Genomic DNA, 14852 nt, shown 5'->3' with positions numbered 1-14852 from the left:
ATGAGTAAATGACTAGTTCTGCTCATCTGCCAGAAATTTGCACTGGCGCCACTGTTGTCAAGATTCTGCAAAAATGGAAAGGTCCTTTTGCCTTTGTGGTACATAGTTATAATACAGAGATTTTTTTGCATTGTTTGGTGTATTTTCACTTTCTTTCAAACTTGGATACCTAGGCTAAATACAAAAAAGTATTTGATTCAAATAATATCTTTCCTCAACTATTTATTTAAAAATGCTTTGCTTATTGTAATAATTAAGCTTTAAAATTTTTTTTTTAATTTTATGTTCGTATTTATTTGTTTAAAGCAGTTTTAGGTTTACAACAAAGTTGAGAAAATACAGAGATTTCCCTTATACCTCTTACTCCCCCACATGCATAGCCTCCCCATCAACATTACTCATCAGAATGGTACATTTTTTACCAAGGATGAACCTACAAGGATACATCATAATCACCCAAAGTCCATAGTTTACTTTAGGGTTCACTCTTGATGTTGTACATTTTATGGATTTGGAAAAATGTATAATGACACGTCTCCATCATTATCATATCATACAGAGTATTTTCACTGTCCTAAAAATCCTCTGTGCTCTGCCTGTTCATCCACCCTTCATCCCCACAACCACTGATCTTTTTATGGTCTCCATGTTTTGCCTTTTCCAAAATTGTCATATAGTTGGAATCATACAATATGTAGCCTTTTCAGATTGGCTTCTTTCACTTTGTAATATGCATTTAAGTTTCCTCCATGTTTTTTCATGGCTTGATAGCTCATTTCTTTTTTTCACTGAATAACATTCAATTGTCTGGATAAACCACAGTTTTTTTATTCATTCACCTTCTGAAGGACATCTTGGTTGCTTCCAGGTTTTGGCAATTATAAGTAAAGCTGCTATAAACATCCTTGTTCAGGTTTTTGTGTGGCTGTGAGTTTTCAACTCCTTTGGGTAAATACCAAGGAGTATGATTGCTGGATCATATGATAAGAGTATATTTAGTTTTGTAAGAAATCACTAAACTGTCTTCCAAGTGGCTGTACCATTTTGTATTCCCACCAGCAGTGAATGAGAATTCCCGTTGCTCCACATCCTCACCAGCATTTGGTGGTGTCAGTGTTCTGGATTTTGGCTGTTCTAATAAGGAGTGTAGTGTTACCTCATTGTTGTAACTTTTCTTTTTTTTTTTTTTTAATTGATGTTTTAATGGTTTCTAACATTGTGAAATTTTTGGGTTGTACATTTTTGTTTGTCCATCACCATATATATGACTCCCTTCACCCCTTGTGCCCACGCCGCACCCCCACTGCCCCTGGTAACCACAGTCCAGTTTTCTCTGTCCATGTGTTGGTTTATATTCCACATATGAGTGAGATCATACAGTGTAACTTTTCTTTTTAAGCCTTCCAAGTTCTGGAGTCTAGTAAATCTCTTAGTTGTATATGGCAAGCTGTTTATCTCTTGGTACTTGACATTTGATGTCCTTGATTTTATGTTTATGTTCTAGGTGGCTCAGGAATTGCAGTAACTGATCACTCTAAAGTCCATGAAATGCAAAAAACTATTCAGGTTCTACAAACTGAAAAAGTAGAGTCTACAAAAAAAATTGAAGAACTTGTGAATAAAATAGAAGACATAAGTAAAAAATTGTCTTCTGCAGAAAATGACAGAGATATTTTGAGGAAGGAACAAGAACGAATAAACGTGGAAAACAGACAAATAATGGAAGAATGTGAAAGCTTGAAACTGGAATGTAGTAAATTGCAGCCTTATGCTATGAAGCAAAGTGATGCTATGACAGAAAAGAAAAGAATTCTTCCACAGAGTGCATCAGTGGAAGAAGTGTTCAGACTGCAACAAGCACTGTCTGGTATAAAATGTTTGGAACTTATTTCTAATTGATGTTTCATTGCATACTAGTTGTTTTTAGAGACAAACACTTGAATAACTGAGTACTTTATGGAAATGGAGTATTCATGGAAATGACTGTGAAATTTGAGTAGAATTGTTCGGTTTGGATTAGTGCGATAATTAATAGATGATAAGATTTTTCTACTAAAAAGGGTTAAGAATTGGCTAGGTGTCTCTCAGCTTCCCTTCCTCATCCTTTAAGTATTTGCATGAAACTCATCGATTTAGGAGGCCATGTGGATTTCTGAGAAATGTTTATGTAGACATTCATTGGGAGGAGGTATGGGTCTATTTCTGTTAAACTACACAGAACCAAATACTTCAGTCACTCATTAGGGCCCAGACCCTCCAGTTAGGGAATTCAGCCTACTGTCTTCAAAATTCTCTGTTCCCTTTCAAAATGATCTCCTGTATGTAAGCAGACCTGAGAATGGTAAGAGCTATAGGTCTTCCACTATTTTCCATGCTCAAGATGATATTTAGTTATCATACCAGTGTTCTGTGTTACAAAAAATAAGTGTTAAGTAAAATAGGCCAAACACCAGTATTCATTCGTGTCAGGAAAACATAGTGGGAGCTCTTCAGCTGAAAAGATGCATTTTGTTTTGCACTTTGTCCTCTTCTCACAATATAAACTCTGACTTTATGAACTCATTCATTTCTGCTCTGGAAGTTTCTAGCCCTTGTGTGCTGGTCACTCCCCCACATCTGTATTCCTCACCTAGTTGTTTATCATGAGCTCCTGACCTGGATGGCCAACTCTATAAATTCAAATTAAAGTTAGGGTCAAAGTCAAGTCACCATGGCCTCCTCCCACTCTTCTTTTTCGTGCTTGGTGGTTGGTAGCATTTACCAGTCTCCGAAAACAGAAAATTTGAAGTCATCACCTAGCGTGTCCTGTAGGTTCCACATCCTTGGCTTCTCCAGTTCAGTGATATTTCAAGATTGTATCCCAGAGGAGCTCTAGGTGTTTCTCACAGGTGCCTCAGTCCTGGAAGCTGCCATGAAGGCAAAAGGAAAGCTGTGCACTGGGTTCTGGACTTCTTTCTCATTGGACTTCTTCAATCAAGAAGTAGCCCTGCTCTTTCCAAAATAAATTTATTTAACCTATTGGGTGATCTATATGAGTTTATTTGCTTTAAAAACAAACCTGCTGCCTTAGTCCTTCCCCTTTTTTCCATCTTCACTGCCACTGAATAACTTCAGCCAGTCATAATTTCTTTTTGCCTGGTTAACTATAGCAGTCTCCTAATGGAGCAGAATAGTACAGTGGTTAAGAACATGACTGGGTTAGAATCCAGCTTCATCACTAACTGGCTGACCTTGGGCAACTTAATTAACATCTCTATGCTTTGGTTTTTTCATCTATATGGTTGGGATAATAATACTGTCTTCTTCATCGTTGTAGTAATGAGGATTTTATGAGTTGCTAGCTGCAGAGTTCTCTTTAGAACAGTGTCTAGCCCACGGTAAGCATTACAAAAATGTTAACTGTTACTATTCTCTGGTCTCCATGATTCCTTCTTCAATTTTTTTCTTTCTGCAGCTAGAATGGTTTTTCAGAAGTACTTTTTAGCTCCCTGTGAACTTCAGCATAAAGTCTAAACTTCTCAGTTGGACATATAATGTCTTTCATCTTCTGGTCCCTGCCTGCCTCTTCAGTTTCTTCCCATTCTCCTAACAGTCTAAGCTTTAGCCATATTGAACTTGCTGGGTAGCTCCTTAGGGCAGCAATGTTGTCTCAGCTCTGTCACCTTTGCATTTGCTGCTTTCTCTGTGTGGAGTGTTTCTGTTTCTTTCGCCTAACTTAGTCTATTCAGTGCAGGTGTTGCATCCACTGGGAGTTACCTAGTGCTGCTGTTTCCCTGGCCCCACTGGCCCCCCTGTCCCCCCTACCCCCAAGTCTGGATTAGGCGTTTGCCCTTATGGCTCTAGTTGCAACTTGTGCTCCCTGTGTCACACTGTGCTGTAATCGTGTGTTTACTCGTTTGTCTTCTCTAATTTGTAAGCTCCTTGAGAGCAAGCATGGACTGAATTTTTCCGTCTTAATTGTCTAGCAACTGACCTCATAGTAAATGCTCAGTATTACCTAAATGAACAGTGAATGAATTGCTTCAGCTGAACTCATGGTATTCTGTCTTTGTGTTTTTCTAGAACCACTTGTATTTGTGAATCTATCCATAATACCAGATCGAATGGTCTTTTTATCAGTAGTCATGTCTGAGTCACTTTAGATAATTGAGAGGTTATTGTATTTTTGTGGCATAAATATACATTCTTGTTTTCAAGTTTTTTTCCCCAATCTCAGACCTTTTACTGTTTCCTGCTACACAAACTAATCGACTCATTTTGAAACATAGTTTTTAATGTTTTTATCAAGGCAATAACTTATGACTCATCCAGAATACAATTATAATTCTTTCTTACACTATTCCATAGTATTGGATTTTAACATAGTTACTTTCTTTTTTTTTTGTGAGGAAGATCAGCCCTGAGCTAACATCCCTGCTAATCCTCCTCTTTTTGCTGAGGAAGACCGACTCTGAGCTACCATCTATTGCAATCCTCCTCCTTCTTTTTTTCCCCCCAAAGCCCCAGTAGATAGTTGTATGTCATAGTTGCACATCCTTCTAGTTGCTGTATGTGGGACGTGGCCTCAGCATGGCCAGACAAGCGATGCGTCGGTGCGCGCCTGGGATCCGAACCTGGGCTGCCAGTAGTGGAGCGCGCGCACTTAACTGCTAAGCCATGGGGCCAGCCCTAACATAGTTTCTAACTGGCATTTATATTATGATTTATTTGGTATAGTGAAAACAGAAATACAAAAATAACAAAAATACATTTCACTAAGAACTTCTAGGACTTGCTAATTGTGCTTAAGTACACTTTATTTTAATTGGGTTTCATTTCTGAGTTTAATATAGGGGTAATTACTGTTATTTTAAAGAATTTTAATGTCATATTCATTGTTGTTTTTACAGATGCTGAAAATGAAATAGTGAGACTGAGTAATTTAAACCAGGTAAACTCATTTTAAGAGAGCAAGTTTTTGGCATTGGTTTACCAAGAAAATGTATTTTGATTATTATAGTTGCTTATTTTGTGTTTTTTACAAATTTATGTGAACTTATCCTAGGAATTTTCATCTTAATAATTTTATGTTTGCTGATTAGTAATAGAAACTTTTTGCATCATAAATTGACATAATTTAAAAAGTAACATAATTTAAAAATGTAGGTATATCTCTTTGAAAATTAATTTGACAAATGTATGTAGAGACAGTGGAAGCATATCTTCTACCAAAGTGAGGAATGCATTTTGATTTCCCTTAAGGAATTCAGGGAGTTGTTTCTATTTCTAATGACTACAGGTTATTTTGTGAATGTATTTATATGTTTTTTCAAATATAATAAACTCTCTATAAGAATGTCTGTAAAATGAGTGACTGGCTTTAGATGGTCCAGTGTTGCATGCTTATAATTTTTATATATCACTAAAGAAATGCTGAGTAGAAATGCACGATCGTATAGCTCGCCTGCTTTTTTGTAAACTTGAAATTTCTTGTTATCTGAAAACACACTCTTTTAACATTTTTGTAGGATAACAGTCTCGCTGAAGACAATCTGAAACTTAAAAGGCAAGTCCAAGTATTAGAAAAAGATAATTCGTTGTTGAGTCAAGAAAAGGTGGGTGCCATAAAAATGGGGGCAAAATTAACATGGTGTATATATTATAGATCACAGCTAAGGGCCAGTTTATATCAAAATGGAGTGTTTAGTTCTTGGGAGTCCTGAGGATAAAGCTTATCTCATTGATGCTTGTTAGGCCAGGTTGGAGTACTTAGGCAAGGTTCAGAGTATGAGAGGCTGACCAGAGCTTATGTTCAGAGATAAATGAGTAGGCCCAGATACAAGCTGAAAAGATAGGTAAAGGCTGTTATGGTTTCAGATGAAGTCCTGTCAGTAGCAACGTACACAGGTGGGTTGTGAGTTTGGAGTGGCATCCTATATTAACTGTACATACTGCTTATATTCCCCAGAATGTGTCTGGTGTGGCGGACAGGAATTTCTTAGTGGTGAGGGGTAAAGAGAGACATTCCTGGTGGGAGAAATAGGGTCTTTTTTGTGTGTGTTGGTAGCAAGGATGGAATAAGATTCTGTACTGTGATGTTGGATATGGGGAGAGGTATTTTTATGTTTGTACCACTTGGGGGGTAATTCCTTGGCTAAGGCAGGTGCTTAAGTATAGGATAGTTGTGAGCTGGTATTATTAAGTTACAGACCAGTATCTCAACTCAATTTAAAATCTTATTTTTTTTTTTATAGTGTTTCCCTTTCACTCTTTATTATACTCTTTTTTTTTTTAATTTTTTGTTTATTGCAGTAACATTGGTTTATAACATTGTAAAAATTTCAGGTGTACATCATTATACTTCTATTTCTGCATAGATTACATCATGTTCACCACCAAAATACTAATTACAACCCATCACCACACACATGTACTGAATTATCCCTTTCACCCTCCTCCCTCCCCCCTTCCCCTCTGGTATTTATCCAAAGAACTTGAAAACACCAATTTGTAAAGGTACATGCACCCCTGTGTTCATTGCAGCGTTATTCAAAATAGCCAAGACTTGAAAGTAAAATCTTATGTTTTTAAAAGTAACATATTTACTGATGTATATATTCAGTAATACATACTGAAAAATTTCACAGTACAAATGGAGTATCCTTCACACCTCTGTTGGTTGGCCTCTTTCCCAGAGGCAGTCCTTCTTACCAATTTCTTATATATCCTTCCAGACTATATTTATGTATATATAATTATTATATAAATAGCTTCTTAAAAAGTACAAATATTAGCATAGTATACATACTGTTCGTACAAACCTTTGTATTAAATTTTCAGCATCCTTCCCATTAGTATGTGGGCAGTATTTCTTAAAGGGGTGCTATTGGCATTTAGATGGGAAAATTCTTAGTTGTGTGCACTGTCCTGTGCCTTTGTAGGGTCCTTGCCCCTACTCTTTCTACCCACTAAAAGCCAGTCGTGTTTCCCAGTCATTTTTGTTTTTGTTTTGTTTTTTTGTGTGTGTGAGGAAGATCATCCCTGAGCTAATATCCATGCCAATCCTCCTTTTTTTTTTTGCTGAGGAAGACCAGCCCTGAGCTAACATCTGTTGCCAATCCTCCTCCTTTTTTTCCCCTTTTTCTCCCCAAAGCCCCAGTAGATAGTTATGTCATAGTTGCACATCCATCTAGTAGCTGTACGCGGGACGTGGCCTCAGCATGGCCCAACAAGCAGTGCATCGGTGTGCGCCCGGGATCCGAACCCGGGCCACCAGCAGCAGAGCGCACGCACCCAACCACCAAGTCACGGGGCCGGCCCCTTTGTTTTTGTTTTTTTTTGTGAGGAAGATCAGCCCTGAGCTAACATCCATGCCAATCCTCCTCCTTTTTTTTTTTTTTTTTGCTGAGGAAGACTGGCCCTGGGCTAACGTCTGTGCCCATCTTCCTCTACTTTTTTTTATATGGGGGGGGGGGCGCCACAGTGTGGCCTGACAAGCGGTGCATCAGTGCGCACCCAGGATCTGAACCCCGGGCCGCCAGCAGTGGAGCGCGCACACTTAACCGCTATGCCACAGGGCCGGCACATCCCAGTCATTTTTGTATTACTATATTACATATATTTTCTCTGTTCTTGTCTGCTCCCAGTGTATTCTTCTCCTTCACTTATTCCTTTCTCTAACTGGCCTAGGTATACTTTGTAGTTTGTAGATCTCTGCACATACCTGATGGGACTTGTAACCTTCTCCTGATATATTTGGGTTGTGTAGCTCTTCCCAGTAGCTGTTTCTCCTTTCTTCTGATGTTAAAGTAATCCATCGTTAACTCTTCCTTGAATTGTGTCTGCTATGGATCTGCTCACTGCTTAAGAATGCCAAAAGTACCTGTGAGGTTGTATATGTTCTTAAGATCCTGAGAACAGTTTTTTGGTTCTCCTAATTGAACAGATAACTCCAGAAACACATAAGAGAGTGCTATTTCCATCTTCCAGTTCTAGTGCAGAGTCAACTTTTGAATTGGAAGAAGAATGAGAATCGTGAGGCAAATGTTCTAATATAGTTTTCATTGGTCTCTTTTGTAAGGTATATATTAGACTCTTTATTTGTAGAAATTTGATATTCTTATTTACTCTAAAGTAGATTCCGTAGAAGTTTGATTTTTAAAAATCTCTATCAATGGAAGAAGGCTTTACAGCGATAGGGAGTTTATCACAAACATCATAATCAGAGGCTGAAATAGTGTTGAAGCATAGAGAACTGACCCACTTCTGGGATTTTGGATGAAAAGCATTCCAATAGACCAGAACGTAAAATATATTTAAAAAACCATATATAGATAGATCTTTAGGAATGTTAGGTTTGAGAAAGAAGAACCTCGTCTAGGCTCAGGTTAGAAGATAAAGAAAGGAAGGAGGGTACTTTTTTGAGTCAAGAAAAGGTTTCATGTTCTGACAGAAGCCAGTGATAAGAGTAATTCCTTTAATGAGGGAAAAGAAGCCTTTTATTTTCTAATTAGAGAGGACAAACTTTAGAGTAGAATGAGTGTTAATTTTTTACCTTTTTGTCTGTGGCTGTTGGTGACTGGATGTTAGGGAATAGAAGTGAAGAGAGTGGAAGACTTGGGGCATTTTGAAAAGTATAAGTACGGTGGGAGGGAAGGAGGAGACGGAAGGGAAGCAGCAGTGGGAGTGGGATCGGGAAGGCTCTCAACTGGGAAAGTTTACGTATAAAGAAGTTGGAGCTAGCAGGTGAACTTACCGTCGTTCCATCTCGTCTAGGGTTATAGAAATGTTTTGCTTGAAGTTGCAAATAAAATTGCACGTGAATGAAGGCTGTGGTTTATTGAATTTTATGTATCATTGCTGAGGTGTTATTCAGTAGTGTTTCCAACACAGAGCATCTAAAAATAGAGTCCCAATTTTTGTTTATATATATGTTTTTCATCTTTTGGTGTCTCTTCTTCCAGTTGACAATGTGTGGTGTTTTTTCCCCTTAATCTTTTAAGGAAGAACTTCAGATATCACTTGTAAAATTGAACAATGAATATGAAGTAATTAAAAGTACAGCTACAAGAAACATGGATTTGGATTCAGAGTTACATGATTTAAGACTTAATTTGGAGGCAAAGGAACAAGAACTCAATCAGAGTATTACTGAAAAGGAAATACTGATAGCTGAGTTAGAAGAACTGGACAAACAGAACCAAGAAGCTACAGAGGTAACACTACATTAAAGACAGCTTGGCAGTGCATTCTACTCAGTAGACTGAACACTGGATTAACAAGCAAAAGTGATTGGTGTGATTTAATTAATATTTTAGTTCGTTGATGCTCTAGTCATAGAAGTTGACAAACTTTTCCTGTAAAGTGTTAGATAGTAAATATTTTTTGCTTTGCAGGCCGTATAGTCTCAGTTGCAACTGCTCAACTCTGCTGTTTTGATAAGTAAACAAATGATATGGCTCTGTTCTAATAAAACTTTATTTACAAAAACATGGCAGGCCGGATTTAGCCCATCGGCTGTAGTTTGTGGACTCCTGCTCCAGTGTTTGAGTTGAAAATAAACAACGTATCATTTACCTTCTTTGGTTTAAGATTCTAATCTCTAAAATGATAAAATAGATTTGCTGTAAGGTATTAGTAAATAATTTTGTTGGGATGAAAATTTTGTTTTAAGAAGGATTAGAAATATCTGAAGATTATTCTTCTATTATGTATAACATTTTATAAAATTTTCTTTAGGTACTAAAATGAGAGAATATCTTGAAGTTACCATGCAAATTAATTTTTCTTTCAGCACATGATTTTGATAAAAGATCAGCTATCAAAACAACAAACTGAGGGAGATAGCGTCATCAGTAAACTGAAAAAAGATCTAAATGATGAAATAAAGAAATTTCATCAACTGGAAGATGATAAGATGAACATTACTAAAGAGTTCAATGTGCAGAAAGAAAAGTTAATTCAAAGTGAACTGGTCCTAAATGATTTGCGTTTAACTAACCAGAAGCTTGAGGATAAAGTAGAAGATTTAGTAGATCAGTTAAATAAATCACAAGAAAATAATTTAAACATCCAGAAGGAGAACTTTGAACTTAAGGAACATATTAAACAAAAGGAGGAAGAGCTTTCTAGAGTTAGGGATGAGTTAACTCAGTCACATAATCAAGACTCTAAGAGTAATTTTAAGGATGACTTACTTAAAGAAAAGGAAGCTGAAGTGAGAAACTTAAAGCAAAATCTTTCAGAAATAGAGCAGCTCAATGAAAATTTTAAAAAAGTTGCTTTTGATCTCAAAATGGAAAATGAAAAGTTGATTTTAGCTTGTGAAGATGTAAGACATCAGTTGGAAGAATCTGTTGCTGGGAACAATCAGATTTCTCTGCAAAAACACACTATCGTGGAGGCTCTAAAAATGGAAAAAGGACAGTTAGAAGCAGAATTGTGTCGGGCTGAAAAGAGGCTGTTGGAAGAAGCAAACAAGTATGAGCAAACCATTGAAGAACTGTCAAATGCACGCAATTTGAGTACCTCTGCTTTACAGCTGGAACATGAGCATTTAATTAAACTCAGTCAAGAGAAAGACTTTGAAATAGCAGAACTCAAAAAGAGTATTGAGCAGATGGATACTGATCATAAAGAAACTAAGAAAATTTTGTCATCTAGTTTAGAAGAGCGGAAGCAATTGATACAACTTACAAATGAGAAAGAAATTTTTATTGAAGAACTTAAAGAAAGAAGTTCAGAGCTTCAGGAGGAATTAGATAAATATACTCAGGCCTTAAGAAAAAATGAAATTTTAAAACAAGCCATAGAGGAAAAAGACAGAAGTCTTGGATCCATGAAAGAAGAAAACAATCATCTCAAAGAAGAACTGGAACGACTCAGAGAACAGCAGAGTCGAGCTGCACCTATGACTGAGCCTAAAACCCTTGATAGTATTACAGAGCTAGAGTCCGAGGTGTTGCAACTGAATACAATAAAGGACCATCTTGAAGAGGAGATAAAACAACATCAAAGGATAATTGAAGACCAAAACCAGAGTAAGATGCAGCTGCTTCAGTCTTTGCAGGAGCAGAAGAAGGAGATGGATGAAGTTAAATACCAGCATGAACAAATGAATGTGACACACACCCAACGCTTGGTAGAGAAAGATGAGGAAATTAAAAATTTGCAAAGAACAATTGAACAAATCAAAACCCAGTTACATGAAGAAAGACAGGACGTTCCAACCGAGAATACTGATATTTTCCAAGAAACAAAAGTTCAGAGCCTTAATATAGAAAACGGAAGCGAAAAGCATGATTTATCGAAAGCTGAAACTGACAAATTAGTAAAAGGAATAAAAGAACGAGAATTAGAGATTAAACTTCTAAATGAAAAGAATATATCTTTAACTAAACAGATTGATCAGCTGTCCAAAGATGAAGTTGGTAAACTAACTCAGATTATCCAGCAGAAAGATCTGGAGATACAAGCTCTTCACGCTAGAATTTCTTCAGCTTCCTACACCCAGGATGTTGTTTACCTTCAACAGCAGCTGCAGGCCTATGCTATGGAAAGAGAACAAATGTTAGCTGTTTTGAGTGAGAAAACTAGGGAAAATAGCCATCTAAAAACAGAATATCACAAAATGATAGATATAGTTGCTGCCAAAGAAGCAGCTCTCATTAAGCTACAGGATGAAAATAAAAAATTGTCCTCTACATTTGAAAGTAGTGGCCAAGATATGTTTAGAGAAACCATTCAGAATTTATCACGTATCATTCGAGAAAAAGATATTGAAATAGATGCGTTAAGTCAGAAATGTCAGACCTTATTGACAGTTTTACAAACATCCAGCACTGGTAATGAGGTTGGAGGTGTTAACAGTAATCAGTTTGAGGAGCTGCTACAGGAACGCGATAAATTAAAGCAACAAGTGAAGAAAATGGAGGAGTGGAAACAGCAGGTGATGACCACAGTGCAAAATATGCAGCACGAGTCAGCCCAGCTTCAGGAAGAACTTCATCAGCTTCAGGCACAAGTTTTGGTTGACAGTGATAATAATTCTAAATTACAAGTGGACTATACTGGCCTGATCCAAAGTTATGAGCAGAATGAAACCAAACTCAAAAATTTTGGGCAGGAATTAGCACAAGTTCAGCACAGCATAGGGCAGCTTTGCAATACCAAAGATCTTCTTTTAGGAAAACTTGATATTATTTCACCTCAGCTCTCTTCTGAATCATCGCTTACTTCCCAGTCAGCAGAGACTCTTAGAACAATCAAGCGTGACATATCGAGTGAGTCTTCTAAACAAGAGATAGAAGAGCTAAGAAAATCACTGCAGGAGAAAGATGAAACCATTAGAACTCTTCAGGAAAATAATCACAGATTGTCTGATTCGATTGCTGCCACCTCAGAGCTAGGAAGAAAAGAACATGAACAAACTGATTCAGAAATTAGGCAGCTAAAGGAGAAACAAGATATTTTACAAAAGTCACTTAAGGAAAAAGACCTCTTAATCAAAGCCAAAAGTGATCAGTTACTTTCTTTAAATGAAAATTTCACTAACAAGGTGAATGAAAATGAACTTTTGAGGCAGGCGGTCACAAACCTGAAGGAGAGAACATTAATTTTAGAAATGGAAATTGGTAAACTAAAAGGAGAAAATGAAAAAATAGTAGAAACATCCAGGGAAAAGGAAACAAATTATCAAGCATTACAGGAGACTAATATGAAGTTTTCTATGATGCTTCGAGAAAAAGAGTTTGAATGCCATTCAATGAAGGAGAAAGCTCTTGCTTTTGAGCAACTACTAAAAGAAAAAGAGCAGGTAGGTTCTGGATGGAGTTTTATAGAGGGAAGTTGGGTTGGAGGAGGTTTTTTAGTGTGTTGCTTTATTGATGTTATCTTTGAAGAAGCATATGAATTTGTTTGTTTAAAAATATTTATTTCAAGGTATTGTGATTCATTCTAAATAAATTTTCCTCAGAGGCATCTGGAAGTTTCTCCCCTAAATTACTAGATATTTCCAAATATTTTTGTTACCAGGTTACTTTTTTACAGCTTCTTAAGTAGAAAAAAAGTTTAGTAACCATATTTTTCTTTAGAAAATATAAATGTGTTACGAGAGAGTTTTGAAGTTACTGCAGTTTAACCAAATTTTAGGCATAGTTCAGTAGCTGGTAGTAATGGTTAACATTTTAGAGGTTCTTATCTGTAAAGGGAAGCTCTGTGAAATATATACTACATCTTTGATGATGATCCGCAGTAAGAAATAGATTTTACATTGTGACACATTAAGCACTTGTGTGCTTGTATGTCTGTGTGTGTGTGTGTGTGAAACTGAAACAAAAATTTCAGGAATCAGAAATTACCGTTTCTACATGTGATACTCTATTAAAAAAGTGCTGGATGACCCATTCAGTTGATTTTTATGAATCAGTTAGTCACAGCCTGGTGTTTGAAAAGTGTTAGCCACGAGTAGTGCTTTTCACAGGGTAGGCTCAGTAAATATTCTAACCCCAGTTCTGTCACTGGTGTGACTTTCGGTGTGTTTTGACCTTATTGGTTTGTTTATTCAACCGTAAAATGGAGGGTTGTAGCAGTAAGTGTCAGTAGTTTTTGATATATTGAAATTTTTACATGCAGTTGATTTTAGATTTTAGTAAGAATATATTGAAGACCTAGTACATCATACGATGATAGATGCTGTGTAGGACTTTTTTCTTTGTGCCTTTTTACTCTGATTTGTATACTTTTAGCAGTATAAATTTGGAAAAGAAATGAGGCAGAATAACGGAATATTCAACAAGTGCTTCTTGAGCATTTACGTGCTGCCAGGCACAAGATACAAGATGGTTAAGTCATCTTGTACTTAACTTCTTTTGCCAATTAAGTTCTCTCTTAGAGTCTTAGATTAAAGTTTGGGAATGGTTGATGTAGTTTTCATTCGATAGGAAAAGTCTTATCTCCTTTTCCCCTTCTTTGCCATCTGATTAAGTACGTACACTGATAGTGTTGAGATGTTCTCCTCCTTTCAGATATAGCTTCTAAGCTTCTTCTTTTACCAGCCTATAATTGGTATTAGGACTCTTAGGGGAAGAAGCTTTCTGTTGCGCACTAACCAAAATTGGCTGTAGTGTCTTTGGACTGTAAGAGTATAATAGAGGAATGTAGAACAATCAAGTATTCTTTTTCATATATTTTTTCCTTTTGTAGTTTTAGTGTCTTGTACAATTTATTCTATTTCTTTGACATGTATGGATCTAAAGTAGGCAGATTTAATTAAGGCTCATCTACCTTTCAGGAGGCCTCCTTAAGTTGTCATACTTCAGTATTGTATTATTTGAGAGTAATTAGTGTAAACTAATTAATTTCTTCCAATACTCCATATAACTGACGGGTACCTTTATTATATTTTGAATATAATAAATAACATCTCTTTTTTTAGGAAGAAAGAGATGTTCTCAACAGGAGATCTTTAACTCTGTTTAATCTTCAAGCATTTGTTCTTTTTCTGTAATATGAAAACATTTTTAACTGAAAAACTGTTGGGAAAATACTGGCCTCACTATTCAGGAGAGGGTGTTGAGATGAAAGGAACAGGTGGTTTTATGTCTTGGTTGTGATGATTTGTCCTAGGGGACACAGTGTATATTCTTAAAGAAATGGAATGTGTACATGAAAATTTAGAATAATACTGAACCGTAGATTCGCGTGGTATACATATTTAAAACAAAAGAATTGGCTGTAAATAGCCGGACACATTTTTGTGCTTTTTAGAATTCTGGCTATCGTCTTAAATTTATGGTCCTACTTCTGCAATGAAGAGTTATCTTTGTTCTGCTGTCGTTAATATATTGTACTTGTGTGGAATACGTTCAGGAATA

General features: G+C 36.5%; 1 protein-coding gene across 4 annotated transcripts in view; it reads left to right on the top strand.

Moving 5' to 3' along the window:
• Positions 1 to 14852, top strand: part of TRIP11 (thyroid hormone receptor interactor 11) — a 61279-nt gene that overhangs the window by 17496 nt on the left and 28931 nt on the right. For all 4 annotated transcript variants that reach the window (XM_058567568.1, XM_058567569.1, XM_058567567.1 and 1 more), the window contains exons 7-11: positions 1505 to 1867; positions 4890 to 4930; positions 5508 to 5594; positions 8982 to 9194; positions 9773 to 12793. In XM_058567568.1, the coding sequence (XP_058423551.1) occupies positions 1505 to 1867; positions 4890 to 4930; positions 5508 to 5594; positions 8982 to 9194; positions 9773 to 12793 (3725 nt within the window). The remainder of the gene's footprint in view (positions 1 to 1504; positions 1868 to 4889; positions 4931 to 5507; positions 5595 to 8981; positions 9195 to 9772; positions 12794 to 14852) is intronic.

The sequence above is a fragment of the Diceros bicornis genome, chromosome 24 (assembly GCF_020826845.1).
Source record: "Diceros bicornis minor isolate mBicDic1 chromosome 24, mDicBic1.mat.cur, whole genome shotgun sequence".
Taxonomy (NCBI): domain Eukaryota; kingdom Metazoa; phylum Chordata; class Mammalia; order Perissodactyla; family Rhinocerotidae; genus Diceros; species Diceros bicornis.
The sequence above is the reverse complement of the archived record's forward strand: the minus strand, read 5'-3'. Positions and strand labels throughout refer to the sequence as shown.